The following is a 26244-nucleotide window of genomic DNA, read 5'->3' on the forward strand; positions in this document are numbered from 1 at the left end:
ATATAGGAATTCATACCAATGTACACAAATGGACAGGTAGATGGCCTCTGGTGATGTCCCAACTCAATTACTTCTTCCTTTGAAATACAGCATTTCAATATCAACATCACAATGCTATATATAAGTATTCATTTTTAGATCTATGTATACTACCAGTGAGAACTGATTACAAGTTACATTAAAGTCTAATTCATATAATTCAAATGGTTTGGAGATTTATTGTAGAAATATTTACATAGATTTAAAGCTACAATGGTTTTGAGAATAGTGATTCCAAGGATCTAAAAAGATTAATGCAAATTCGTTATATCTTGTCTTGTTTTACAGTCTATAAAGTACCTTTATGACTCGAAGAATATAGTATTTAGCAAAGTTCTGCTCTTAATGAGAAACAGTGTTAAACAACCAAGCATTACGTTTTCTATCATTTATTTAGGAAATAGTTTTACATATTAGGAAAAAGTAGAAGCCAATTTGGAATTTTGCAATTTTCAATCATATTCTTGTTCTAGGAACAGTTATGGGGGTAAGTTTCTACAAATTAAGTTAAATCCAGGTGCTATAAAAGGAATAAAGTCCCTAGCCTATCATCACATCACAATAAAGGATGTATCCTGGCCATTTGTTACCTCCAATCACAAAATTCTCCACACAATGAGGACATAGCTTGCATATATACCATGGGTGGCACCCTTAGCTTCATTCCCAGCACTGCAATACAACAAAAGCAAAGCTCCCATTAGAAAACCTTCTCCAAACTGGACTTGGACTCAGTGTATAAAGAGATGCTTAAAAATTAAAGTGGCACATCAAGAAGGTTACCTCTACTGTATATGTTGGTAATTTAAAATGTAAAAATGAAGAAAGTAAAAACATACATTTACTAAAAAACACAATGCAAGATAGAAAATTTTTATGTGGTGGAATGAATACTGCCTTTTAAACTCTATTTGCATCAGTGACAACAGCATCTGACTCTAGAACAAGAGCCACACAGCTCAGAGCAAGCGGACAGTTTTCCCAGTTACTGTTAAGAAGTCATCATCAGCCAAAGCACGCAGGGCTTCTTCAAACATATCTTTGGTAATTGCCTAGGAAACAAAAATGTCACACATTGAGTCCTTCCTGTTAGACACACAAATGTTAAACTACCACTAAGAGTCTGTCTTTTTGGTGGTTGTAGACAATTCACTTTGCCAAATTACATTTTATATACGTTGTATTTATTTTGTGTTCCCATGTGTGTTGGGGGTGAGGGCTGGTGCGTAAGTGGAGGTCAAAGGCCAACTTGTCAAAGTCAGTTCACTCCTTCCACCACATGAGTCCCAGGAATAGAACTCAGTTCATCAGGCTCAGTGGCAGGTATCTTCTTTACCCACTGAGCCATCTCACTAACACTACTTGTACACATTTTTTTAAGCTGTGAATTAGGGATGGCAAATGTTTCTTCAAAGGACCAGGTGCACACTGTCCTTTTTAAGCTCTGCCATCATCATGAAATACAGTCAAGGGAAAGTAAAGAAGTGTCATAAAAACAAAGCAAAGCAAAAAACAAACAGACCTTCACTTCAACCCATATAATTTTTTTCACTAATAATTCATCTTTAACTAATTGTAAAAGGTCATACAAATATTACATCGCTAAAACAAATCTAAACTCTGAACAAGTACACTAAAATATAAATTATGTATTTCTTTTTTTTTTTTTGACAGGGTTTCTCTGTGTTGTTTTGGTGCCTGTCCTGGATCTTGCTCTGTAGACCAGTCTGGCCTCGAACTCACAGAGATCCACCTGGATCTGCCTCCCGAGTGCCACCACCACCCAGCAATTATGTATTTCTTGATGATGTGTTTATGGAAGAGGCAATCATATTCTTCCCATTTTTTTTTCCCCTTGAGACAGGGTTTCTCTGTGTAATAGCCCTGGTTGTCATGGAACTCACTTGGTAGACCAGGCTGGCCTCGAAATAGAAATCCTCCTACCTCTGCCTCCCAAGTGCAGGATTAAAAGTGTGCGTCACCACCACCCAGTGGCTATCTTATTCTTATTTACATTTATTTATTTTTTATTTTATTTTTTTTGGTTTTTCGAGACAGGGTTTCTCTGTGTAGCTTTGCACCTTTCCTGGAACTCACTTTGGAGACCAGGTTGGCCTCGAACTCAGAGATCCGCCTGGCTCTGCCTCCCGAGTGCTGGGATTAAAGGCGTGCACCACCACCGCCCGGCTACATTTATTACTTACATAAATATAAACACTTACTGTGTCAGATTGTCCCCGGATATCCTCAAAAAGTTGTTGGTATTTTAAAGCTGGTGTTTTACCCTTAGATAAAATAAGTTTCCTCAATGCTTCTGCTAATTCTTCTTTTCGTTTACGAGAAGTGGCACTCATCCCTATTTCAAAAAGAAATCACTGAAAATATTTCTGCCATGAGGAAGTGAAATGTTAGATTCCCACAAACATTCCCTCAGTAGTATTGCCAAAAAAGTTAGAACAGCCAAATGCCAGAGTATATTCAAGAACATGAGTTTTATTTCAATTACTTTATGTATCAATAGCTACTTGCCACTGAAAGCCTACACAAATTGTTTAGCAAGTATATTAATGCTTACTAGGAGATCAAATTCTTTTTGAGACAGGGCCTTACTATGCTGCCTCAGTTTGCCTAGAATTCCTGAGCCCAAGTGACCTTCTTCCCTGAGCCTTCTGCACAGATGGGACTAGAGGTGAGCAATGTGCATGCCTTATTCTCCCTTGAAATGGATTTTAATAGGTACCAAGACACCAGAGGAAACAGAATCCCTTTTGATTGTAAGTCTTTTTCTTCAAAGCAAGTAACAAACCTGTAGTAAGAATAGATATATCCACAATGCCAGTGCGGGGGTCAGTTGCAGACTGCTTTAGAGCCTCCCGGTGAAGGCGTTTTGCCTCTTCCACATCAATTGCTTCAACTTTGTCTGAAAATCTTACTTTAGCATGGGCTTCTGCTAAGCGAATTAATGACTCTAGCTGTCGAGGGTAAGCAGAAACCATTCCCCGGCTACTACCGATCTTCCTCATGTTCACATAAGCCTAGAGAAGGTAGAAACAACATAGAAGTCACTGCTGACAAGAACCTTCCGTTTCATGGATGACCTTGAATAGTTAGGGTTCTATTAAATAACTGAAGGCCTGTCTGTCTACCTAGAGTTACGAATTGGCTCTAGGCTGTGGACTTGAAACTCATTAAGGCTTGGTTAGACTCTTACACACAAACAGAAACATAGAAACCTAGAGGACTGTTACATCAATGTACGGTGATATCAGGAGTATTTGACAGTAAGACTTCTTGGAGACATCTGTATAGGTAGGCATGAAGAAGAGAGATTAAAAGGCTGCTAGTATAACTTAGAAGAATGCATGTCTAGACCCCCATGGGTATAATCCCCAACACCAAACGCACAGACCCACAGACAGAAAGACACACACACAGCAACAACAACCACAACAAAGGAAACAGTGGCAGAGGAAAGGAATATATCAGAGAGCCTATAAGAAAAGGTTTGGCAAATGTCTGCCCATAAGACCCATTCTACAAGGCATATAAAGATGACTGAGGATATACTGTTTCAAAGAGAATTGTTTTGCATGTAGTTTGTGGTACAAATGAAAAAAAAAAATCACATATCATCTGTAACCCTCATTGAGCCTTTTGGAATCTAGCTAGGATGTAAACCCATCAAAGCACATGCCATTTCACAATACAGCCCAAACAAGCCCTAGCACATTCCTGCCCATCTTGTAAGTATGTGTGAATCTAAATTACCACAGACTCTACTTTTTAAAAACAAGCAAAGAGAAACAGGTAGCTCATCTAGAGTTACAAACTGTTTCTTAGGCCTGGTTACCTCAATCAGAGCCTGGCTGGCCTCCTCACTCAGCCGGGGCATGATGGTACTATGTGCATATGCAATGTAGTCCTTCAGCACTGCCATGTCTAGGAACTCCTCCTCTACTTGCTCTTCACTTTGGTAGTACAGTGAAACCAGGTGATGAGCCAGACGCCGGTCATATGCCTCATCCTGAGGGTCCAGCATGAGGAAAATAAGATCAAACCTGACAAGACAGAGGAAAAACACCGTCTTCTTATTTGAGACACCAACATATCTATAAGTAGGACTTAAAAGGTGTTTAAGTCACTCATTGACTGTACTGTATAGGAACCCACAGAGGGCTGCCACATCACCAACCAACCAATCCTTAGTCCTGCCTAGGTAAGAGCAAAGTCAGAGAATTAAGTCTTTTCTCTGAGAAATGTTATAATTCAGAGGATCAAGTATTTTTGGGAACAAGTACCTTCAACTTGTCTGAGAATAACTGTTTCATAAGGAGTGTACTTCAGGGATAGAGCACTTGCCTAACACATGAGAGGCCTTTTATTAAATCCCTAGCACCACCAGAAACAAAACAAACTTAGTATAATTAACATAAACCTGGCCAAAAGGCCTGACTAACCAAATCTGAATTATTGTTTAATGCTAGTAAGAGATTGCTAACAGTTGCTGACTCTGTTTTCTTTCCAATCTACTGCTGACAATTTTATGAATAAGCCAGCAGAAGCATTCATTGTACAGAAATGTTTTAGTACCTTGACAACAATGTATGTGGTAGTTGGATATTTTCAATGGTTGTTTTTTTAGGATTCCACTGAGACTCAATAGGATTTGCTGCTGCCAGGACAGATGTCCGTGCATTAAGTTGACAGATGATTCCAGCCTATCAGAGGAAGCACTGCAGTTAGAAGCCTTTTCCTGACTCCCACAAGGAAGACAACTATCTTCATCTGACCTCTGGCTAATCCTCACTTGCTCTGCTGTTTCTTATTTAAAAGATTCTCACTGACTTCAGTACACACAGATGGCACTCTGTCCTTAGATTCAAGCCTAGGACTGAGCTTAGATATATGCATTCTGCAGCTGTATTTCTTTTTAATTAAATTTTATTCTATGCATTGGGTGTTTTGCCTAAATGAATATGCATTACATGTGTGCTTAGTAACCGTGGAGGTCAGAAGAGAGCACTAGATCCCTTGGAACTGGAGTTATAGATGACAGATGGTTGTGAGCCAAATGTGGGTGTTGGGAATCAAACCCAGGTTTTCTGGCCAAGCAACCATTGCTCTAAACCACTGAGCCAACTCTCCAACCCCCTGCAGATGTGTTAACATCTTCAAATCAAAAAGCAAACACTTAACACTGAAAGTAACTTCAACACAAACTCAAGCTTATAAGCGCTACATATTAGTGAATAAAAGCTAATATAAGACAGAGGTTTCAATACAGAATGTTAACTGAAACATGTTGAGAAGTACTGATCACTTTCCTACGAGCAGATATCATCTGAGTCTGTAGTCACAGTGGACATCACCACTCACCTTTGCAATGGATAGAGTCTGTTGTTCCATGACTTCATGCAGTACAGACCTTGTACTTTCATTCATTTTGTCAAACTCATCAATGCAACATATGCCATTATCACTCAAGACAAGGGCACCTGTCTGTAGGACTAGCTGCCTGGTCTCAGGGTCTTTCATCACGTAGGCTGTGAGGCCAACTGCACTGGAGCCCTTTCCAGATGTGTACTGGCCCCTGGGGACCAGGTTGTATACATACTGCAGCAGCTGGGACTTGCTGGTACCAGGGTCACCACATAGAAGGATGTTGATCTCGGCACGGAATTTGCCCCTTCCAGTGTGACTGAAATCCTTCCTTGTTCCACCAAAGAGCTGAAGCAAGATTCCCTACAAAAAATGCATAAACTCATCTAAACATTCATTTTGTAGAGTAATAGCTTTATCTTATGTTTCAGAGGTACTTTTCTATTTTATAAGCTGAAGGTGTGACCAAAGTCATCTGAGAGTGCTCTGGTCACTCTAAATTATTCCTAACCAATTTAAACCTAAGTAGACATGACATCATTGTAGGACTTAACCAGCATAACCTCTGTTCTGACCCCAAATAACCTCTTAGGTTTAGGGACAAGAATGCACACAGCACAGAGATGAGTATATACACAACAAAATAGTAACATTCAACTGAGGCAGAGGTCAGTGACTTGCTCTGTCACAAAGCAAACAGTTCTTATCTTTGGGAGGTGGTAGCAATGGCAAATGAATTTTTTAAAAATATTTGACCCCAAAGAACTGTAAATCTTAATATCAAGTTAAAAACTCCATTGTTACCTTTTTTTTTTTTTTTGGTTTTTCGAGACAGGGTTTCTCTGTGTAGCTTTGCGCCTGTCCTGGAACTCACTTGGTAGCCCAGGCTGGCCTCGAACTCAGAGATCCGCCTGGCTCTGCCTCCCGAGTGCTGGGATTAAAGGCGTGCGCCACCACCGCCCGGCCATTGTTACCTTCTTTATATCTTCATGTTCGTAAATGCTGGGAGCCAAGGCTGAAGCAAGTCGCTCATAAATGTCTGGTTTCCTGGAAAGTTCCTTAAGCAATTTCACACGTTTCTCTGAAAAAAGTTTCTGTTCTGCTTCTTCATCAAGGCCATGCAGGCGTTTTGCATCAGTTTTCCGATAATGAATAACATCAATGTGGGTTTTATAGACAGACTTCACATTGCTCACTCTTGGATTGACTCGAATAGGTACTGCTCGATATATGCCTAAGAACATATACAGGAGACACAATTTTACCTTTCTGCTTCTCCTTCTGCAAGCTCAGTAGTCAGCACAGGCAATGTGCAGCACCTGGGAGCCCCATCTCACTTGAATATCCATTACCTGTTAGCTACCTAGGCAAAGGCCTACATTAAGAAAATCGCCGGGCGGTGGTGGCGCACGCCTTTAATCCCAGCACTCGGGAGGCAGAGCCAGGCGGATCTCTGTGAGTTCGAGGCCAGCCTGGGCTACCAAGTGAGTCCCAGGAAAGGCGCAAAGCTGCACAGAGAAACCCTGTCTCGAAAAAAAAAAAAAAAAGAAAATCAAGAAACAGAAGAAACGGCCAAACTGGGAAGAAGCAGGTTCCTTTTCTTTTAAAAAGATTTATTTATTTAATGTTCATTGATATTTTGCCTGTATATATTCTGTGTGAAGGGGTCAGATCCCCTGGGACTGGAGTTGTGAGCTGCCATGTAAGTGCTGGGAATTGAACCCAGGTCCTCTGGAGGAGCAGTCAGTGCTCTTAACTGCTGATCCATCTCTCCAGACCCAAGAAACAAGTTGTTTGTTTGTTTGTTTGTTTGTTTGTTTTGGTTTTTTGAGACAGGGTTTCTCTGTGTAATTTTTGTGCCTGTCCTGGAACTCACTGTGTAGACTAGGCTGGCCTCGAACTCACAGAGATCTGCCTGGCTCTGTCTCCTGAGTGCTGGGATTAAAGGCAGTCACCACCACCACCTGGCAAGAAACAAGTTCTTAAGAACAGACCCAAAATCACATTTGTATCCATCTGTTCTGTATGAACTTAAGGAACTATCTGTGTATAACTACTTGGTACAGAATTGTTCTAGGTGCAAAATGAAAGCAGGCTATTTGTGAAGAAAGGTTGCATCATGGTCATATTTAATACAGTAATGTCATTTCCCTAGGCTAAAAGATAGATTTACTTAGTAATTGACTGGAACAAAATGCTAAAGCCTACACCAAAAACTTGAGAAAATGAAAATCCTAAAAGCTCAAATCTTTTAACAGTAACAAATAGCAAGATAGTCTACTGACTCAAAGGTGAAGGAAAAATGACAACTTAGGCTTCATATTAGGAACAAGATACTTTCTGATATCTTCTCACAAACCTAATTAAGGGCTGGAGACACAGCTCCCTAGCAGAGCATATTTACTCAGCATGTGCAAAGCTCTGGACTTGATCCCTAGCACTGCATGCCAATCCAATCCTCACACCTCTGTGTCTCCAAAGAAAGTAATTCAGAGAGAAATTAAGTGATAAACAATATTTTAACTACTACATTCTCTAAGAAGGAAAGCTGTTCTAAACTGGTGTATCTGATGCTTTTCTTCTTTGGGTTTCAAACTAGCCCTGAACTCCATACTAATTCTGTTTCTGGCTGCTTTAAAACAAATCAAAGTTTCAACTTATTATTAGTATGTGAGATGACTGTGTGCGTGCACTCATGTGTCAGGGTGGTGTGTGGAGGTCAGGGGCTGGCTTTTGGGAGTTGGTTCTCTCCTTCCATCAGGTGGGACCCAGAGAAGGAACTCGGGTTATCAGATTTGCACAGCAAGCATCACTTACCCAGGCCCTTTACTTTTGAGGACTAAATCTGATCTCCCTCTCATTCTCACAGTACAGACCATGGTCCTTTAACAAGACAATGCAATTCTTATTTAAAACATAAAAGAAAACCAGTTTACAGAGCTAAAAAAGTACTCGGCAGGTAAAGGCACTTGCCACCAAGCCTTATGACCTGAGTTCCATCTTCAGGCTCCATGTAAGAAGAACAAGAGAACTGGCTCCCACAAGCTGTCCTCCGATACAAAATTTCAAAACAATAACAACAACAACAACAACAACAAAACAAACCCAAAAAACAAACAAACAAAAAACCCAAACACATAACATTTTAAAAACGCAAACCAGATTACACTTCACCCATAGAGTGATGTGGACTAGGTGATATTAATTATGTCTGAACTGGCCCAGTTTTGTTCCTCTAGGTACCAACTGTGATAGAGCACAGAAGATACAATGATTGAAGAAACCAACCTACTGGATTAAATACCTTACCAAAGGTGTTAGGGAAATTGGGGGGCAAAACTGGGATTGCATGTCTCTCTTATGTTAGGGAAGAAATCCTGACTCACTGAGTAGCTGGGACAGTAAGCCCCAGACTCAAGAGCCAGGGATACTTGGGTTCAATTCCTAATGAAGAACAATGTTGTTCTTTGACCCATCTCCCTTGACCAAGTGCCTACATTTCTCCAAACTGGAAAGTCTGCCACACCCATATGACATTAAAGATAGGGCACTTTTTTCATGAAGAGACAGCATTTAGCATGCTGCAACAACCAACAAGTCAGCAACTGCTTTCCCATATGGACAAAGTGCTCTGCTTTGTAGTAGTACTGATGCTACTCTACCCCATCAGTAACATTAATCCATAGCTGTACATGTAGGAAATAAGTAGAAAAGCATTCATGACTCCCATGTCGGTGCTCTGTCGCTGAGCTACTTACTGTTAGACTGAATCAAATCAACACTAACTACACCCTGAAGCTGTTCTTATGCATCAACATTACCAATCTGAGAAACATACAAAGTTCTGAGAGATTTACACAGCAAGGGCCCACCAGGACATGAACTCTAAAATCTGCATCTGAGAACTTACAGAGGTAAACCACAGCATCAACTGTCTTCTTGTTTCAAACCTACATCCTTACCTGTGACATTCACTCTGTCCCCTGGCTGAACCTTGTCTACAAGATCATTGTGGGCAAAAAGAACAACAGTGTGAGGTGTCTGTCCAGCAGGCATGTCTTCAGGAGACTCTTGAAGTTTGATCTGAAGGAAGAATAGGAAAGAGAGAACTTCAGAAACAGAAATTACCATGGGAAATAAACAAAGCCAAAAAGAACCATAGCCCTTTGTACAGTGTAGACACAACAGTGTTTACAACGTAGCATACCAGTACTGAAGCATCAGTGTGCTCCAAATTCTAGTCATTAACAAAACCATGACTATCAAAGGCAAAGCGCTTAATTCCATTTAGGAAGGTTGAGGGTAGACTGACAAATTAAATTTGTCTGAGGATTCAGACAGAGGAAGAACACAGGTAGCAGTGTTGGGAAACCACAGTCTGGGTGCAGAGTGGCCACATACCATCTGCTTATCGGAGAACAGAGATCGGTTGTGGATCAGTGCCATGCTGTGAGTGGTGTGGCAGTGTGCACAAGTGCAGGGCTCTGCAATTCGGCCTCGGTCCATCTCCACACGGGTGGTATGGGCACACACTTGGCATTGGAAGAAGGCCTCCTGCATCTCAGGAATCAGCTGTGATGTCCTGATGACCATGCCACTGATGGTGATGAGCTGATCGATGTCTGTAAAGGGAAAAGAGGGTTGCTTGTCCACCAGCCTCTTCCCTCAGCCCACCAACCTGGGTCTGAATCAAATCAACACTAAGGCAGACTTAAGGCAGACTCTTAAGTAGAATTGTAGATGACCAATGGAGACACAGCATGCACTGTAACCAGGAATGGACAGCTGGTTGGTATCCTCAGGACCAGCCTAGGATGTCCATCCTATGTCCAGCTTTCTTTCCTCTCAACATTAGTATACTTCTGATCCTTTTTAAGGTTTCTTTACTTTTTATTTACTTACTTATTAACAGTATGTGAATATGAACACATGCTTTCATGGTGCAAATGTGGAGATCAAAGACAATTTATGAGAGTCAGTTCTCTCTCCTACTGTATGGGTCCTGTGGATCTAACTTAAGTGGTCAGGCTTGGCATCTTTACCCAATGAGCCATCTTGCTGGCCCACATCTGGACCTTTCATCCTCATGTGTCCCATTTAGAGGATATCAACAGGTGAGAAACTTGATGTGTAGATATATTTTGTCCCCCAGTCTCTTCATATCACTTAAAGCCACCTAGAAAACCTGAATCTCAGGTAAAAATTTTGGGCTGGAAATGCTGGGGGTGGAGATGGACTTATAATTTTAGCACTGGGGAGGAAAAAAAAAAAAAAAAACCCAGAAGGACCTTTAGGGCTCATTGTCCAGCCAGCTAGCCTACTTGCTGAGCCCTACTCAGTGAAAAACCCTTTTGTTTTTCAAAATAATGCCTAAGAAATGATACCCTACATTTCCTCTGGCCTGCACAGCATGTGCTACAAGTAAATATATAATACACAAGAATAGCCTAGATTCTAGACCAGGACAACATGGGCAAAGTATATGACCCTGGTGATATTTTGAGCCTCTTTCACCTACAGAATGGAGCAAGGACATAGTTAAAGATGTCATCAATACATACCACATCTATTTTGTAATCAGTGCCTACAGGAAAAAAAGCACTTTGCCTCTTAGCAGTCATCTATAAAACAAGCTTCTGTTACACACTTTTTGTTTTTCTTTTTTACAGTCAGCACAACTAACTATATCCCAGGCTTTATGCATGAGTTCTTTCTAAAGTATGGCATGCCTCCCCTTAAGGTCTCTAACATCTCACCAGAAAGGTGATGTAAAGAGCTGATTTTATAATAGAAAATTATGGTTCTTTAATAAATACTGAAAAGTCCTGCTTATGTTAATTGCTTATATTGTTTTCTTATGGAGGTACTTTACAATCTTACTATATTTATCTACAGAGGTAATTTTATTAATTCTAAAAAACAATTACATTTCTATCTTTACACATGGAAAAACGTCATTCTGTTCTATTTATATCACCATGGACTGTCCAGATTAGGATGCTGATATCCCATAATTGAGCCACTGTCAGTCTAACTGAATTCATATGAAAAGAGCTTCCCTGATTTGCCTAAGTGGCAAAGTCTTTCTCTTCTAAACATCTCCCTGCTTATTTTGAAATAAAACCTAAATATACATTTTTTAAAATTAGTTTATTTATTCTATGCCCTGGTTGCAGTTTCCCCTCCCTCTTCTCTTCCCAGTCCCTCACCCTGCCCCCATCTGTTCCCACCCTCAATGCACTCCTAACTTTCTGTTAGGAAAGGGCAGGTCTCCCATGAACATCAAGAAAACATGACATATCAAGTTTCAGTAAGACTAAGCACATCAGTCAGGTAGTGGTGGCGCACACCTTTAATCAGGGAGGCAGAGGCAGACAGATCTCTGAGTTTGAGGCCAGCCTGGTCTACAGAGTGAGTTCCAGGCCAACCAGAGCTACTCAGAGAAACCCTGTCTCAAAAAAAAAAACCAAAACCAAAAAAGACTAAGCACCTCCCCATATATTAAGACTGGGCAAGGTGGCCGGGCGGTGGTGGTGCACGCCTTTAATCCCAGCACTCGGGAGGCAGAACAAGGTGGATCTCTGTGAGTTCAAGGCCAGCCTGGTCTCCAAAGCGAGTTCCAGGAAAGGCGCAAAGCTACACAGAGAAACCCTGTCTTGAAAAACCAAAAAAAAAAAAAAAAAAAAGACTGGGCAAGGCAACCCAGAATGAGGAGTAAAAACCTACATTCTTCTTTGTCATTCCAAGTACTCTTGAACTCCAAAGTTCCTGGTTCAGCCACCCACATATGCTATTGTTCACATGCAGCATTCTCTACCTTCATCTCTTCATTCTGTTATCTAGAAGGAATTCTGCCATATTCACTTTTCAAATCCTACCATCTAAATTTCTCTTTCACAACCAATTTTTCCTCTGCACGTCCAGGACTTTGTCCTTTTCCTACAGCACCGACACTTACCTTCTGTTCATGTTTTATTAGCTCCCAAGCTGGAATTCTTTAAGCTTAAAGTTGAGGATCATGTTCTGCATTTGTTTTATTATTATTATTATTATTATTAGTAGTAGTAGTAGTAGTAGTAGTAGTAGTAGTAGTACATGTATATATGAGTGTGGGCACATACGTAAAATAGAGAACAGTCCTTAGGAGTCAATCCTCTTAGTAGTAGTAGTAGTAGTAGTAGTAGTAGTACATGTATATATGAGTGTGGGCACATACGTAAAATAGAGAACAGTCCTTAGGAGTCAATCCTCTCCTTCCCAGATAATTAGGTTTTCATAGCATTTGCTTCTATAGCTGAGCCACTTTGCTGGACTTCTGTATTTGTTTTCTTTAGTGACTAGGAAAGTGCATACCTACTAACTAGAGATTTACTGTATTTGAATAAATTCACTTTTACAGGATAGAATTATTTCTTTTATATCAGATATTTCAGTGAAGTTAAAAAATGCACAATTAGTTCATAAAAGTATTCAGAAAATATCTTTTCAACTTATAATTTAATGCTATCACTACTCACTACACAATTCTTGAGCTTTCTTTCCATATAAGGCATTTTCTACTAAATATATTACCTTCTGGATTCAGGTTTCTCATACTCTTTGTCTTCAGTGCATTAAAAGGTCTTACTTGAATCTGATGTTCTAAGATGGAGTCAGGATAACGTTCAAAGAAGATCTCATTGACAGCCATGTCAAAGGTTGGTATGACCTCCTGTAAACACAAACGTGAAGAGGTAGAGGCTGAAGGGTAACTCAGGAGTTGACAGCACTTGTTGCTCTGCCAGGACTCCAATTCAGGTCCCAGCACCCACATCAGGTGGCTCATAAGCCCCCATAACTCCAGCTCCAGGGGTCAGAAGCCCAGAAATCAGGAGTTCAAGGTCATCTTCAGCTACAAAGCTACCCTGGACACTACCCTGCCTCAACAGCATCCAATTAATGCCCCCTGAAAAAGAGGTAATTTACTTCATGAAATCTAAGAAATCACTGGTAAGGTTCATTATTTTTAAGAAACACTACAATTAGTAAAGAAAAAAATCCTCTTCATTTTTAATGTAGTAAAACATGGTTTTCTTTACGAAATATTCAACGTTTGGAAGTGTATTTTTAACCTAAATATAATTCTGCTTGCTAGGAACATTCCTTGTAAACATTTATTATAATGAGGTTCAAAGTCAACTCTTACCTGTGGGTAGGAGATGAGCTGTCTATACAAATTTTTGCCAAATGATTTTATGTGTTCACAGTTCACATTTAAAAATGGCTCCCCTATAATATTAATCTGTAAAATATATGAACAAGTCATATTTCACTAAATTTTTTTTATCAAAATACAAAACTTCCACTTGTAAATCATATTTGATTACCTCTCCAAGTCGTTGCATGTACAAAGGCTGAGTAATATCTATGCCAACATTTTCTTCTTCTTTTGCCAGAGGATCAATAAAACATTGAAGGAATCTCTTGACATGGAGAAAAAAAATATTAAGCTTAATGAACTTAGGAATATGTAATTATTATTAAAATGCAGAACGAGAGACCAGCAAGATGGCTCAGTAATTAAGGATGCTTGCCTAGACGCCTGATGACCTGAGTTCTAGCTCCAAACCCACACAGCAGAAAGAACTAGCCCCTGCAAACTGGCCTCTAACTTCCACCTAAAAGCCGTGCATGGCATACCCTGCCCCCCAAAAATGAATATATGAAAGAAAAAATTTTTGAGTATATGGCTATATTTACACATACATAGAAGCTTTTCTTTTTTGGATTTGAGACATGGGCTTACTATAGAACCCAGGCTGGCCTTGAACTTCTGGCAACCCTCTTCCTCAATGCTAAGATTATAAGTGTTTACCACCTATTTTGGAGTGCTGGCACACACCTCTAATCCTAGCAGAGAGGCAGAGGCAAGAGGATCTCTGAGTTCAAGGCCAGCTTGGTCTACAGAGTGAGTTCCAGTACAGCCAGGGCCATACAGAGAAACCATCTCAAAATACCAAAATCTAAAAAAGTATAAGTATGTTCTGCATGGCATAAATTATTTTTGAGGAATGAATTCTAAGCCGCAAACAACCTGCTGCTATACATCATAGCTACCTACATACAGATTACCAATATTTTCTCCCAAAGTCTCAGGAATGAGTTCTAGTATATATACATAAACTTACCTGAAAATTTTCTTTGCATGCAGCCACATTCACATCTGTTCCCCAAATCACAAGTTTTTGGCCTAGAGATTGTTCACTTGCTACTATGTCTTCTGCTGCTGTCTATAGAGAAACATATGACAGAAATTTGTTAATGGAACTACCTATTTTATGTCACCATCAGAGAGCTGGTTTGTACTCACCCCATCAGACTGCAGGTCCACCTGTAGACCCTTTCGTGCTGAGCCCAGGTCTGGCCTCTGCCTCACTGGTGTGCCTCTCACCCCACTTCTTGGGGTTCCTTCCACTCGAGAGCTGGGAGTGCCATATGTCAACGGTGAACTAACATCAAAGTCCAAAGGAATAGCTATAAAAACAACATATTCACCTTTACCACGAAACAAATTCCTGTAGCACATCAAACCCCAAAATTAGCATGCTTGGTGTCTGCCAGTCTAGACAGAATACTTATTGCAATCTTTCACAGCCGAAATGCAGTTCTACTATACTCACCAGGACTTAACAAGTACTAATTCTGCCTCACTTCCCGGCTGTTTCAGTGAAGAACCTATCAGCTTACACAGAAGAATGCTTAGGCATCATAACAACTGCTAAAGCGGCAAACCAGACAGCTGAAGAATTACCTCTATTACAGTATAGCCAACATCTGCAGAAACCCACCTGAAGAATGCATCTGAGGAGGGCTAGAAAACATGGTATTTTGTGCAGCGGGGCTCTGCAGGTCGGCTCCTGGTGAGGTGGGCATTGGCGGCAGCTCTCCAGTGGATGAATCCTCGCCTCTACGTCTCCGATTGGGAGATGACCTGCTTTCCTCACTTCTTACTGCTGCCATACAAAACAAAACAACAACAAAAGGGTATCAACGCGCATGCTCAGTCTTCCAGGATGTTCCTCTCAGGTATTCCTATTACTTAAAAAAATACAAACGAACTAGAACAGAGAGAACAGGCGTGCGCGTTTTTAACCAACTGAATTGACCACACCAGACAGTCCGGGGATGAGCGCCCAGCCAGTCATCTGTATCTTGAGTGAATAGAGGCCACTATATGCCCAGGCTCGTCAACCACGCACCAGGCTAGGAGGCCTCAGGACATTCCACGGTGCTGCGAAAAGAGGGACGAGGCGGAAAGGGGAAGATGAGGGAACTCACGCGTCTGGGTTGGGGTGACTCGTCCGCGTCGGCTGCTGCGGCGGCTCGGGGTAGATGCCGGAGATGACATGGTGCTGTGGTACCTACGCCACAAGGACAAACTGGCTCTGAATCGTCCCAACACTCGGCTCCGGGTTAGCTGGAAAAGCGTGCACCAGGCTAAGTCAGTAAACTAGCGCCCACCTGGCCGAGCGTTCTAGGCCCGAACACGGAGCGGATTCCCGCCAGCCGCTCTGTCGTCACAGCACCCAGCGGCGCCCGGCCAATCACAGAGACATGGGCACGTAGCTCCGCCTCCGGACGGCGCCACTGCGCGTCCTGGCGTGGAGTGGGCGTGGCCTGAGAGGAGTTGCCCGGCCAATCACAGAGCCAGTGACGCGTAACTCCACCTCCGGAAAGCTCCAAAAGGAACCCAAAGGGGAGTTCTAGGAGGCCGTCTCGGTGGTACAGCAGCGGCCTTGCCCTGTGTGCCCCTCGCCTCGGATGGGCTATCCTGCAGCGTGACCGCGTTTTGGCGGGAAATCCGTGCGGGGCTAGTCCTTCTTCCGCCGGAGGCGTGTTTACGTCTGAAGCGTCCCAAGTACAGACTACGCTCTTGCGCTACCTAGCTTGGTTAGAGTGGCGGGTTTATGCCTCCTTGGTTTCCGAGGTGCACAAGTTAGGCGCTACATACCAGTAGGCCTGTGGGTGTGTGCGCTCACCCTTGCCTGCAGGAGTGTAAGGAAGCGTTCCCGCTGGGACTTTCAGGGCCTTGTGCATGCGCGAAGCGGCTGCTGGCGTCATGGCGGATGCGGGAGCCGGCGTACGTGGCTGGCTACTGCAGCTGCAGGAGTTTCTGTCCGCGGCGGATCGATGCAGCGCTGCTGGCGCCAGTTACCAGCTGATCCGTGGCCTGGGACAGGAGTGCGTGCTGAGCAGTAGCTCCGCAGTGCTGGGTGGGTATGGTCCCCGGGTGGCCTGCCTGTCAGAGGTCTCAGCGTTTCTCTCCCTTGGTGTAGCACGGTCGTGTGAAGTCTGCAATCTGTGGATGTGTATACTGTTCTCTTTTCCTAGCATCTGAAGAAAGATGTCTTAAAGCCGGTGTTGGAAAATGACCCCCAAATTTGGCAGTCTTTTCTATCCAAAGTAGGAGGATAGTAAAAGAGAAAGTATTTTCTTTCATCTTAATCCTGCCTGAACCCGCGAGGACGTTTACAAAACCCTTTTTTCGTTGCAGTATAATTGCAAAAATTACTAAAAGTCATACTGTTCTTTTTACTTTTTTTTTTTGAGTTAGAGACTTCCTGTGTAGCCCAAGTTAGCCTGAAAACTGAACTTTAAAATGCTGGGATTATAGATGTGAGGTACCTCGCTTGCTTGCCATGCTCTTTTTAAGTTTTAGCAATGCCTGCATGACAACTTAATTTTCTTTGTGGAAATGCCTTTTTTTCAGCATTTTCGTTTCAGTTATTTTCTTTTGAGCTAGCTCGGTCTGGCCTCCAGCTGTGGTCTTCCTACCTTATTGACCTCTCCCCTTTTCTCCTAGTGCTAGGATTACAGGCGTGGGCTATATGGCCAGATAGTCTCCCCCTGCCCCCCTCTCCACCACGCTGTTTATTTGTGTGTGTGTGTGTGTGTGTGTGTGTGTCTGTCTGTCTGTCTGTCTGTCTGTCTCCAGATGTGCAGGTGGCTGTTGATGCTAGTTGAGGGCATTGGATGCCCTTAGAGCTGGAGTTACAGGTTGTTACACCAGACATAGGTGTTGGGAACTGAACTCTGGTCCTCTGGAAGAGTAGGAAGTGCTCTTATTGGTCCAGGTTCTATGTTTAAACTTGTAGGCTGGCAGCTCAGTGATGGAACACTTAACCTGATAAGCATGAGGCCATAGGTTCAGTCTCTGGTACTACCATAAACAAATAAAACAAAATTGATTATGTTGTGGGTAAAAACTGTTCCCCTCTTAAACAGATCGGCAAACCTTTTTGTACCAGTGTAAGGAAGTGGATGTGGTGTTGTGGGTCTTTAGTCCTAGGCAGAGACAGGCAGATCTCTGAGTTCCAGGCCAGCTAGGGCTACATAGTGAGACCCTGTTTTTGTTTTTGTTGTTTTTAACAAAAAAGTAAACAAAACTTTGAATAAGACGCTGTATAATAACTGTGTTGTCAAGGACCTAGTAATATAGAGAAAATAGAATGTAAAAACATTAACATTTAATTGCTTTCTGTTTTCAGGACTTCAAGGTTAGAATTCATTTTTGTAGTGACCTCTTTGTTCTCAAGGCAGTTCCAACCTTACTGTGATAAACATTATATTGAAAGATTATAGGCTGTGAATTTCTTTTTGCTACAATAACCACTGCAAGCCTTTCTTGGTTCCTGGTTTTGATTTTTGAGACAATGTCTACACAGCCCAGGCTCCTTTTTAACTCTACATCTCCTGTATTTGCATCCCATGTACTGGGATTACAAGGCTTGGGCTACTGTGCTCCGAAGCTTACTGATGTTAAATAACAGGACTCACCTTAAATACTACGATTAGAAGCTGGATGGGTCTCACCAAGATAAATACAAGGTATTCAGGCAGACTTCCTTTCTGAAAGATCTAGGAGACAACCCATTTTTCATTAATTTAGATTATAGGACTAACGACCCTATTTCTTTGCTGGTGATTTTTGCTTTTAGGGTGTGTCCACTTCCCTTGACTTGTAGCCCCATCTTTAAAGCAGCAAGCAGCATACTGTACCCCATCTTATGAGGTACCTGAACCTCTCCTGATGCAGGAGAGGTTCTCTATACTGTGCTCTACTGCGTTCTCTCTGATTTGGTTTTTCAAGACAGGGTTTCTCTGTGTAACAGTCCTGGCTGTCCTGGAACTTGCTTTGTAGACCATGCTGGCCTCGAACTCACTGAGATCTGCCTGCCTCTGCCTCCCAAAGTGCTGGGATTAAAGGCCTGTGCCACCACCACTCAACACTCTGACATGTTCCTCTTCCTCTCCTTTTGTTTTTTATGTAGAGTCTTTACTCAAGCTGGCCTGACTTGCTCTGTTAAGGCCTTATATGATTACACTGAATCCACCAGATGGAGTATTGTATCAGCATTTTTTTTTTAATTTTATTTTATTTTACAATACAATTCAGTTCTACATCTCAGCCACGGATTCCCTTGTTCTCCCCCATCCCGCCCTTGTCACTAATTAGCACCCTCATTCCTTGTAACCTGTATTACCTTGTAAAGTTGATTTCCAGAAGTTAGACATCACAGATAAGAGTGTGGGCATCTTGAGGAGGAGAGAAAGTTTTGTCTACTTCATCTTTGTGGAATAACATCTGGAATGTTCTGTTTTCATTATTTCAAAATTTAGCTTTTTATTACTTGTAAGAGTACCTTGAAAACCAGGCAGCTTTCAGGGGTCTTTTATAAAATGTTTCTTGGCAGTTTTAATTAATTTCTCTCCCCCGCCCCCAGCATTGCAGGTTTCCTTAGTATTTTCCAGAGAGTTTGGTTTGCTTGTATTTGTCCGGAAGTCACTTAGCATTGATGAAGTGAGTGCAAAACTTTCATTTCATTTTTTTTCTTCTATCTTCCTCTTTGTTGGAGTGGCTTATTCTTACCCATGTTTTCTATTCATTTCTTATAGTTTCGTGATTGTAGAGAAGAAGCCCTAAAATTTTTGTGTGTTTTCTTAGAGAAAATTGACCAGAAGGTCATGCATTATTCTCTTGATATAAAGGTAAGGAAAAGGAAAAATCAAAACTCATACATGCCAGCCCCAATTTTAACTTGTGGTTTAAAGATCTTAGGCTCTTATTTATTTATGCTTTTTTTATTGGCGTTTACTCATTTCAGCTTGATTGTGTTAGGAAGGTTCAGTCATAGTAGTTAATATCTATAAAATGTGTCTTCAATATATAGATTGTTTTATTTACTTCTACCAAAATTTTTTGGAGATTTTTCTTTTCCTGTTTGGTACTGAGGATAGAACCCAGTGTCTTGAGCATGCCAGGCAAGCCCTCTACTATTGAATTTCTTTTCTAGCCCTTTCTTTGAGTTCCTTTGGCTGCTTTTAAATTTTTTTAACACTGTATTTTTTTAATTTATTTTATGTATATGAATGTTTTGCTTATCTGTGTATTATGTGTACCGTGAATGTGCATGTACCCTTAGAGGCCAAAAGAGGGTATTGGATCCCTTGGAACTGGAGTTACAGATGGTTGTGAATCACCATGTGCGTGCTGGAAACCAAACCTGAGTCCTCTGTGGAAGCAGCAGTGCTCTTAACTGCTGAGCCATCATCTCTCTAGCCCACTTTGCACATGTTTTTATGCTTTTTTGTTCTCTCTTGCTATCTTTCATATCAGTGTGTTGTCTGAGCTACTCATACTCCTGTGCTCAGGTGATTCCTCCACCTTAGCCTGTGAGTAGCTGGACCTGTAGCTTGTTTCATGATGTATAACAACAAGTAGGAAATGTATGTAGAAACAAATGATGCACTTTTGTTTTTTAATTTTTTCAAATTTTTACTGAGGCATCATATATTTGTGTTTTTAACATAGCAACCATAGTGTATTGATGTTGTAGAATATTAAGGTGTGTTGCTTTTGTTTATGCTCTAGAACATTTAAGGATGCAAAAATGTGTTACATTTGTTTGATTAAATAAAATTTACCTGCAGTCAGGAGGCTGAGTCAGCAAGTAGCTGACAGGAAGTGGTAGGGAGGAGCCAGGGGGAGAAGGGCTTTTAAGTGGGGGCTGGTTGAAGGGTTTTTGGGAGCAAGGAGAGGAGGTGTGAGACTTGGTCTTCAGCCTCTCTGAGGCACAGAATTCCATATCAACCTTTGAATCTTGAGTTATTTAGAGGGACAGAGATTTAGATATGTTCCCTTGGTAGCTTTGAAAGAGTCGGTGCCTCAGGGAACAGAATCACCACAGGCTGGGCATTTGCAGCCCAACTGCAGTTGCTGATTAAAACAGCTATGGCTTAAAAGACAGCAGCACCAGTTATTAAGAAAGACAACATATTGAGTTGGAGATTTCAGTAACTTTTATTTTTACTTATTTATTTAGTTTTGGTTTTTCAAGACATGGTTTCTCTGTGTAGCACTGGCTGTTCCAGTACTCACTATGTAGACCAGGCTGGCCTCAAACTCTTGAGTGCTGGGATTAAAGACATTCACCACAACTGCTGAGCCTAGTTTTCAGTAATTTTAAATCTGTACATTTATATATTCTATTATGCTTTTAATGGTTAATTTATAAATTTTATTATGTTACACATTGATATTACCCCTCATAGATAGAGTTTTACCTATTATTAAGTCTTTGTTCTTAAGTTATATTGGTGATTTTTGTCTCCTTTTGAATGATATATTTCCTTTTAAATCCTAGAATACTTGTACCAGTGTTTATACAAAAGATAGAACTGCTAAGTGTAAAATTTCAGCCCTGGACCTTCTGATTAAGGTAATTTTATATTTTTAAGTAATATGTTTTTATGTTAAGTATGTAATATAAAACTGGAAATTTGAGTTTTGTTTAGGGGAGGATTGAGTTGTGATTATATAAACGACATGTAGATTCTGTAGCCACCATTTGGTAGCACAATGATGTTTTGTTCTCATATTTACCAGAGTAATAAGAGAAGAATTTGAAGTTGTAAGGGAAGTAAAGAGAAAATTAGCTAAGGATTTACTGCTCTTCCATTTGTCACCTTTCCTGCCTTTGGTCGGATCTCATGCTATTAGGTGTGCCCAAAGAGCACCTCCTTGTTTCTTGTGGGTTGTTCTTGAATCCTTAGCAGTGAGCACTTTCACTTCTAGTCTGTCTCCTTTGCATTTCTGGTTTACAATTACTTTGGACTTGATTGCCTCTGAAGTATGAGTTCTAACCATATTATTCTTCTCTGGGGAAGTTAAAACTAAGTTTAGACCATCTTTCTCTTGTGTTCTCCTGCTGATCACTCAAGCCCCAGGTTCCCAGATTTCAGAGTAGGTGTCATTCTGGAGAGACCAGAGCAAATCAGCTGGACGCCAGGATTCCAAACCAAAGCTTTGTTGAAGTAGAGGATGTTTTTTTTGTTAATTTTTCTCTTTAGAAAATGCTAATTTGTGTTCTTTTAGTTACTTAAGATACTGAGAAGTTCTAGACTCATGGACGAATTTAAGATTGGAGAATTATTTAACAAATTCTATGGAGAACTTGCATCAAAAACAAAAATATCTGATACAGGTGAGATGTTATTTTCAAATATTTTAGCAAATTAATATTAACTAACCATTAATTTCCTCTATGAAGGTCTTTTGCTAAAAGAATAACATAATGGAAGCAAACAAAGGGATTCCTTAAAATAGAAAGCACATCAAGTATAATTTAGCTTATAGAAAGAGTTAGATAAAACTTGGGAAAGAATTTACTATAAAATTACTTTAAAATTTTTTAAAATTTTTTTTGTATGTGCAGGTGAATGTTTGAAGGTGCAGAGTACAGTTGAAGGAAGTCAGTTCTTTCCTTCTACCATGTGGGTTCAGGGACTCGAACTCAGGGGTCAGGTTTGGCAGCAAGTGCCCTTACTCACTGAGCTGTCTGACTAGCCCTCAAATCATTTTGAATTGAACATCTTCTTATTTTCTTGTTCATACATTTATGTTACTTTTACTTATTTAAATGTCGTTTTAGGGTTTCATTTGTCTGAATTTATTTTTCAGTTTTAGAAAAAGTCTATGAGCTCCTGGGAGTATTAGGTGAAGTTCATCCTAGTGAAATGATAAATCATTCAGAAAACCTGTTCCGGGCTTTTCTGGGAGAACTTAAGACCCAGGTATAATATGCCTTATGACAGTATATCTCCATAGTCTTGGTTGTTTTATTTATTTATTTTTTCCATTTTGTAATGTCTTCCTAAAAATTCCTTTTAGATGACATCAACAGTAAGAGAACCTAAGTTTCCTGTTCTAGCTGGCTGTCTAAAAGGGCTGTCTTCGCTTCTGTGCAACTTCACCAAGTCCATGGAAGAAGGTATTGCCAGACTTGTTGGCTTTTCTTTCTAGTAGTAAGACCTTGTCTCAAAAATAAGGACAAATTCTGATTTATGTTATAACCTAGATAGTAATGATATCCTAAGTGAAATAACCAGTCAAATAACAAAACACAGTACGTAGCTCCACTTAATGAGATATGTAGAGTAGGAAAGTGCAGGACAGAGAGCAGGAGTTTCCAGGGGCTGAGGAGGGGCAGTGGCTGGTTTTCAGTGAGTGCAGCCTCTCTGTTGTGGGGGATGAAAATGTTTTAGGTAAAAAATGTGATGTTACACAACAGAGTGAAAATATTTAATGCTACTACATTGTATCTTTACACATTTTTAAGATGATGAATATTATGCAAATTTTTTACCACCTTAAAAATAGATATGAGGAGGTTTGTTATAGAAGGTTGTCCACCTGAGACAGGAGGGTGTGTGTAAGAGGAGATAGTAAGAGGAAGCTGCAAGGCCAGGGTCAGACCTCCCTCGGTTCCCTGGATGGTGACTGTCCAGACCCCTCTACACTGGGGAGTACCTGTTGCTTTTATGACTGCAGGTGGTGTTTATAGTTGATTTGTTTTTCTTGTTCTTAAAACCTATTTACTATAGTTGTTTTTGTTTCCTTTTTAATTTTTTCACATTGACTTATAAAGAAATAGATTTTTATGTGAATTTCCACACATTTTATGTTGGTTGATTCTTCCCCTTATCCTGTCTGTGTCTCTCCCCTTCTCCCACTGTGCACTCTCCTCCTCTTCCTTCTTCTTCTTTAAATAACTTACTTATTTTTATTTTATGTTTATTGATGTTTTGACTGCATATATGTCTATGTGAGGGTGTCAGGTCCCCTGGAACTGGAGTTACAATTTTGAGGCATGATGTGGGTGCTGAGAATTGAACCTTGGTCCTCTGGAAACGCTGTCAGTGTTCTTAACCACTGAGCCACCCCCTTCACTCCCCTGTGCACTCTTATTCCCAGTATTCCATTTACTTTTATCTAAATGGCCATTATTTTAGGTAATAGCCTCCTTCAATCCCAGTTTAGATAGTTCAGATGCTATTATTGTCTCTCTCTCTGTTTGCCCTCCCTCCCTCCCTCCCTTCTTTCTTTCTTTTTGATTTGTTTGTTTATTTTTTAAGACAGCGTTTCTTTGTGTAGTCTTGGCTGTCCTAGAACTAGCTCTGTAGACCAGGCTGGCCTGGAACTCAAGAGATCTACCTGCCTCTGTCTCCTGAGTGATAGGATTAAAGGCGTGTGCCACCACCGCCCAGCCTGTAATTCTTTTCTTGAATGTAAAGTCAAACTTTCTTGGTTTTCTATTCCAAAGTTGGCATTTAAAAAAGTCTTTTAGGACATATGCTAAAAATGTGATGCTATCTGTATCACTATAAGGCCTCTTTGACATTATTCTCCCTTAAGCTCTTATCATGTCTGTCTCCTAATAGGTAAGTCCCTGCTATCAAAGCCAATAGTTTTCTGCGATATAAAAGTCACTGCTAGAAGGGCAAAGAAACCAGTCAGGAATAAATCATGTCTTTTGTACAGCTGCGATAAATAATGTGATAGGTAACATAGGTAATTGTGGTGTCAGCCTGCCTAGGAGAAAATCCTTACATTATGGTTATATACATATTCTGCATTCTTCTTTAGGAATAAAATTATGAATGTCCAAGGTAATGTTTTATTCACATTTGTAATTCCCATTATTTGCCAGGTGTCTTAGTAATTTAATTGCTGTGAGGAGACCATGGTAACTCTTATAGAAGACAGCATTTAATTGGTGGCTTGGTTACAGTTTTAGAGGGTTAGTTTATGATTATCATGGCAAGAAGCCAGGCATAGAGTTTGAGCAGTAGCTAAGGTCTTTACGTCATGATTCCCAGGCAGTAGGCAAGAAGAGAACAGAAAGAGACACACCTGGCCTGGCATGGGTTTTTGAAACCTCAAAGCCTACTCCCAGTGACACACATCCTCCAACAAGACCATACCTCCTAATCTTTCCCAAATAGTTCCACTAACTGAGGACCAAGCATTCAAACATATGAGCACATGGGGCCACTCTCATTTAAACCACCACAGCAGATATTGTGTATAAAATAAATGTCTGAAAGCACTGGGGGAAAGGCAAGTGTATTTGGCCTTGAATGAATCAACTTCTTTTAATCTTCCAGTCTTCAAAGAAACCATAATCTGCCTCTTTTGTAGATGAGAAAGCTGAAGCTCTATAGAAGAAATTAATGAGGCAATTCCACATAATTTATCTGATAGTCAAAAGAGGTTGATTTTGGGTAAACTTACAGCAAGCAAAAGGGTTGGTTAAGGGATCCAGGAGAGATGAGGCGCAGTCCAACGAGGTTCTCTGGAGAACTCTGACTTGGTCTGTGGTCCAGCATCCAGCATCCAGGATCACAAGGTAGCCAAGCGAGTTCGAGCACATACGAATCTCTGGTTTTAAGGGGTCCCTGCCTCGGCCACGCCACGGGTGGGGGCAGGTACCTAGCTGTTACCTGCTGCCTACTAGGGGCAGTGCTCCAGACGACTCCTATATAAGCTCTGAGAGATTATATAACATGGATGATGGTTTAGATCCTGAGCTCACACATCTGTAGACCAGGCTGGCTTTGAACTCACAGAGATCTGCCTGGCTCTCCCTCTCGAGTGCTGGGATTAAATAAAGGTGTGTACCACCTCTGCTCAGCTCACACATTTGTTATTCTAGATTTTCTTTTGGCTTTCCCCAGAAGCTATAACAACTTGCAACCAGCTCAGTCAAATGATGTTAAGAAGTTACTCAGAAATCATAGATTTGTGTAGCTACTGGAAATATCAATCTGTCTTAAGAAAAGCTGCCACTTGCAAGTTTTTGATAAAGAATATAAATAGTGTTACAATGTTTTAACAGCCTTCTTTTATTGTTATTCCCTCAGATCCCCAGACTTCAAGGGAGATCTTTGGTTTTGCATTAAAAGCAATCCGTCCCCAGGTAGTATTAATATTACTCTAAGTCTTTCACAGTTGGGACTTGTAATTTTCAAACAATGATTTTTTTTTTTTCTGCAATAGATCGAGATGAAGCGATACGCTGTGCCCTTGGGTAAGATTCTTTGTTTAAGAAAGTAATAGTTAAATTACTTAAGTTAGAATCTTGAGTAAGGTTTTGTTTAAACTAGAATGAAGGCAAATACAAAAGCATCTGTGATGTTTCATATGTAACTATTTATGATGAAGCTTTAAGACTTCATTAATTTAAGAGACTAATTTAAGCAATAAACTCTTAACTGGAATCACATTCATGCTACATGATTTAAACATAGATACGTATGTATATGTATATATATTATAGATACATGTATACATACATATATATTTGTTAGGGGCTGGCAAGATGGCTCAGTGAGTAAAGGTACTTGACCCCAAGCTTGATGAACCGAGTTCTATCCCCAGGACTCATGTAGTGACTGAGTAGTGCTGACTCCTGCAATTGTCCTTCTTACTTGTGCAGGTGCACACAC

The 26244-nt window shown here is 40.7% G+C and overlaps 2 protein-coding genes across 4 annotated transcripts in view; one reads left to right on the forward strand and one right to left on the reverse strand.

The window, feature by feature from the left end:
* Positions 1 to 412: 412 nt before the first annotated feature.
* Mcm4 (minichromosome maintenance complex component 4) lies at positions 413 to 16000 on the reverse strand. Of its 2 annotated transcripts, none has more exons than XM_052739945.1 (16): positions 15736 to 16000; positions 15246 to 15407; positions 14768 to 14931; positions 14586 to 14687; positions 13785 to 13880; positions 13604 to 13699; positions 12991 to 13129; positions 9820 to 10040; positions 9381 to 9501; positions 6393 to 6652; positions 5416 to 5781; positions 4630 to 4757; positions 3890 to 4097; positions 2846 to 3074; positions 2262 to 2395; positions 413 to 1091 (listed from the first exon to the last, which is right to left on the reverse strand). In XM_052739945.1, exons 1-16 carry the CDS (start codon positions 15803 to 15805, stop codon positions 999 to 1001), a joined length of 2589 nt encoding a protein of 862 aa, XP_052595905.1. In that variant the 5' UTR covers positions 15806 to 16000; the 3' UTR covers positions 413 to 998. The 2 variants fall into 2 exon arrangements, with proteins under 2 accessions (XP_052595905.1, XP_052595904.1); XM_052739944.1 differs by having other exon boundaries at positions 15246 to 15410.
* Positions 16001 to 16156: 156 nt separating this feature from the next.
* The window catches only part of Prkdc (protein kinase, DNA-activated, catalytic subunit), a 237871-nt gene continuing 227783 nt past the window's right edge, over positions 16157 to 26244 (forward strand). Inside the window, exons 1-9 of one of the 2 annotated variants that reach the window (XM_052739941.1) lie at positions 16157 to 16670; positions 19182 to 19258; positions 19354 to 19446; positions 21102 to 21176; positions 21833 to 21941; positions 22418 to 22530; positions 22628 to 22727; positions 25660 to 25715; positions 25796 to 25826. In XM_052739941.1, the coding sequence (XP_052595901.1) occupies positions 16493 to 16670; positions 19182 to 19258; positions 19354 to 19446; positions 21102 to 21176; positions 21833 to 21941; positions 22418 to 22530; positions 22628 to 22727; positions 25660 to 25715; positions 25796 to 25826 (832 nt within the window). In that variant the 5' untranslated portion in view covers positions 16157 to 16492. The remainder of the gene's footprint in view (positions 16671 to 19181; positions 19259 to 19353; positions 19447 to 21101; positions 21177 to 21832; positions 21942 to 22417; positions 22531 to 22627; positions 22728 to 25659; positions 25716 to 25795; positions 25827 to 26244) is intronic. The other variant, XM_052739943.1, reaches the window with a different exon arrangement.

Source organism: Peromyscus californicus, unplaced genomic scaffold (assembly GCF_007827085.1).
Source record: "Peromyscus californicus insignis strain IS unplaced genomic scaffold, ASM782708v3 Scaffold_16__1_contigs__length_79575227, whole genome shotgun sequence".
NCBI lineage: Eukaryota > Metazoa > Chordata > Mammalia > Rodentia > Cricetidae > Peromyscus > Peromyscus californicus.

Excerpts from the sequence above, each read along its gene's own strand:
- Mcm4 (XM_052739944.1), bottom strand. The coding sequence starts at position 15,805 with ATGTCATCTCCGGCATCTACCCCGAGCCGCCGCAGCAGCCGACGCGGA. Across the intron at positions 14,932-15,245 it reads TCCTCAGATGCATTCTTCAG|CTATTCCTTTGGACTTTGAT; the intron begins GTGGGTTTCTGC and ends TTGTTTTTATAG. Across the intron at positions 13,700-13,784 it reads ACATGCAACGACTTGGAGAG|ATTAATATTATAGGGGAGCC; the intron begins GTAATCAAATAT and ends TATATTTTACAG.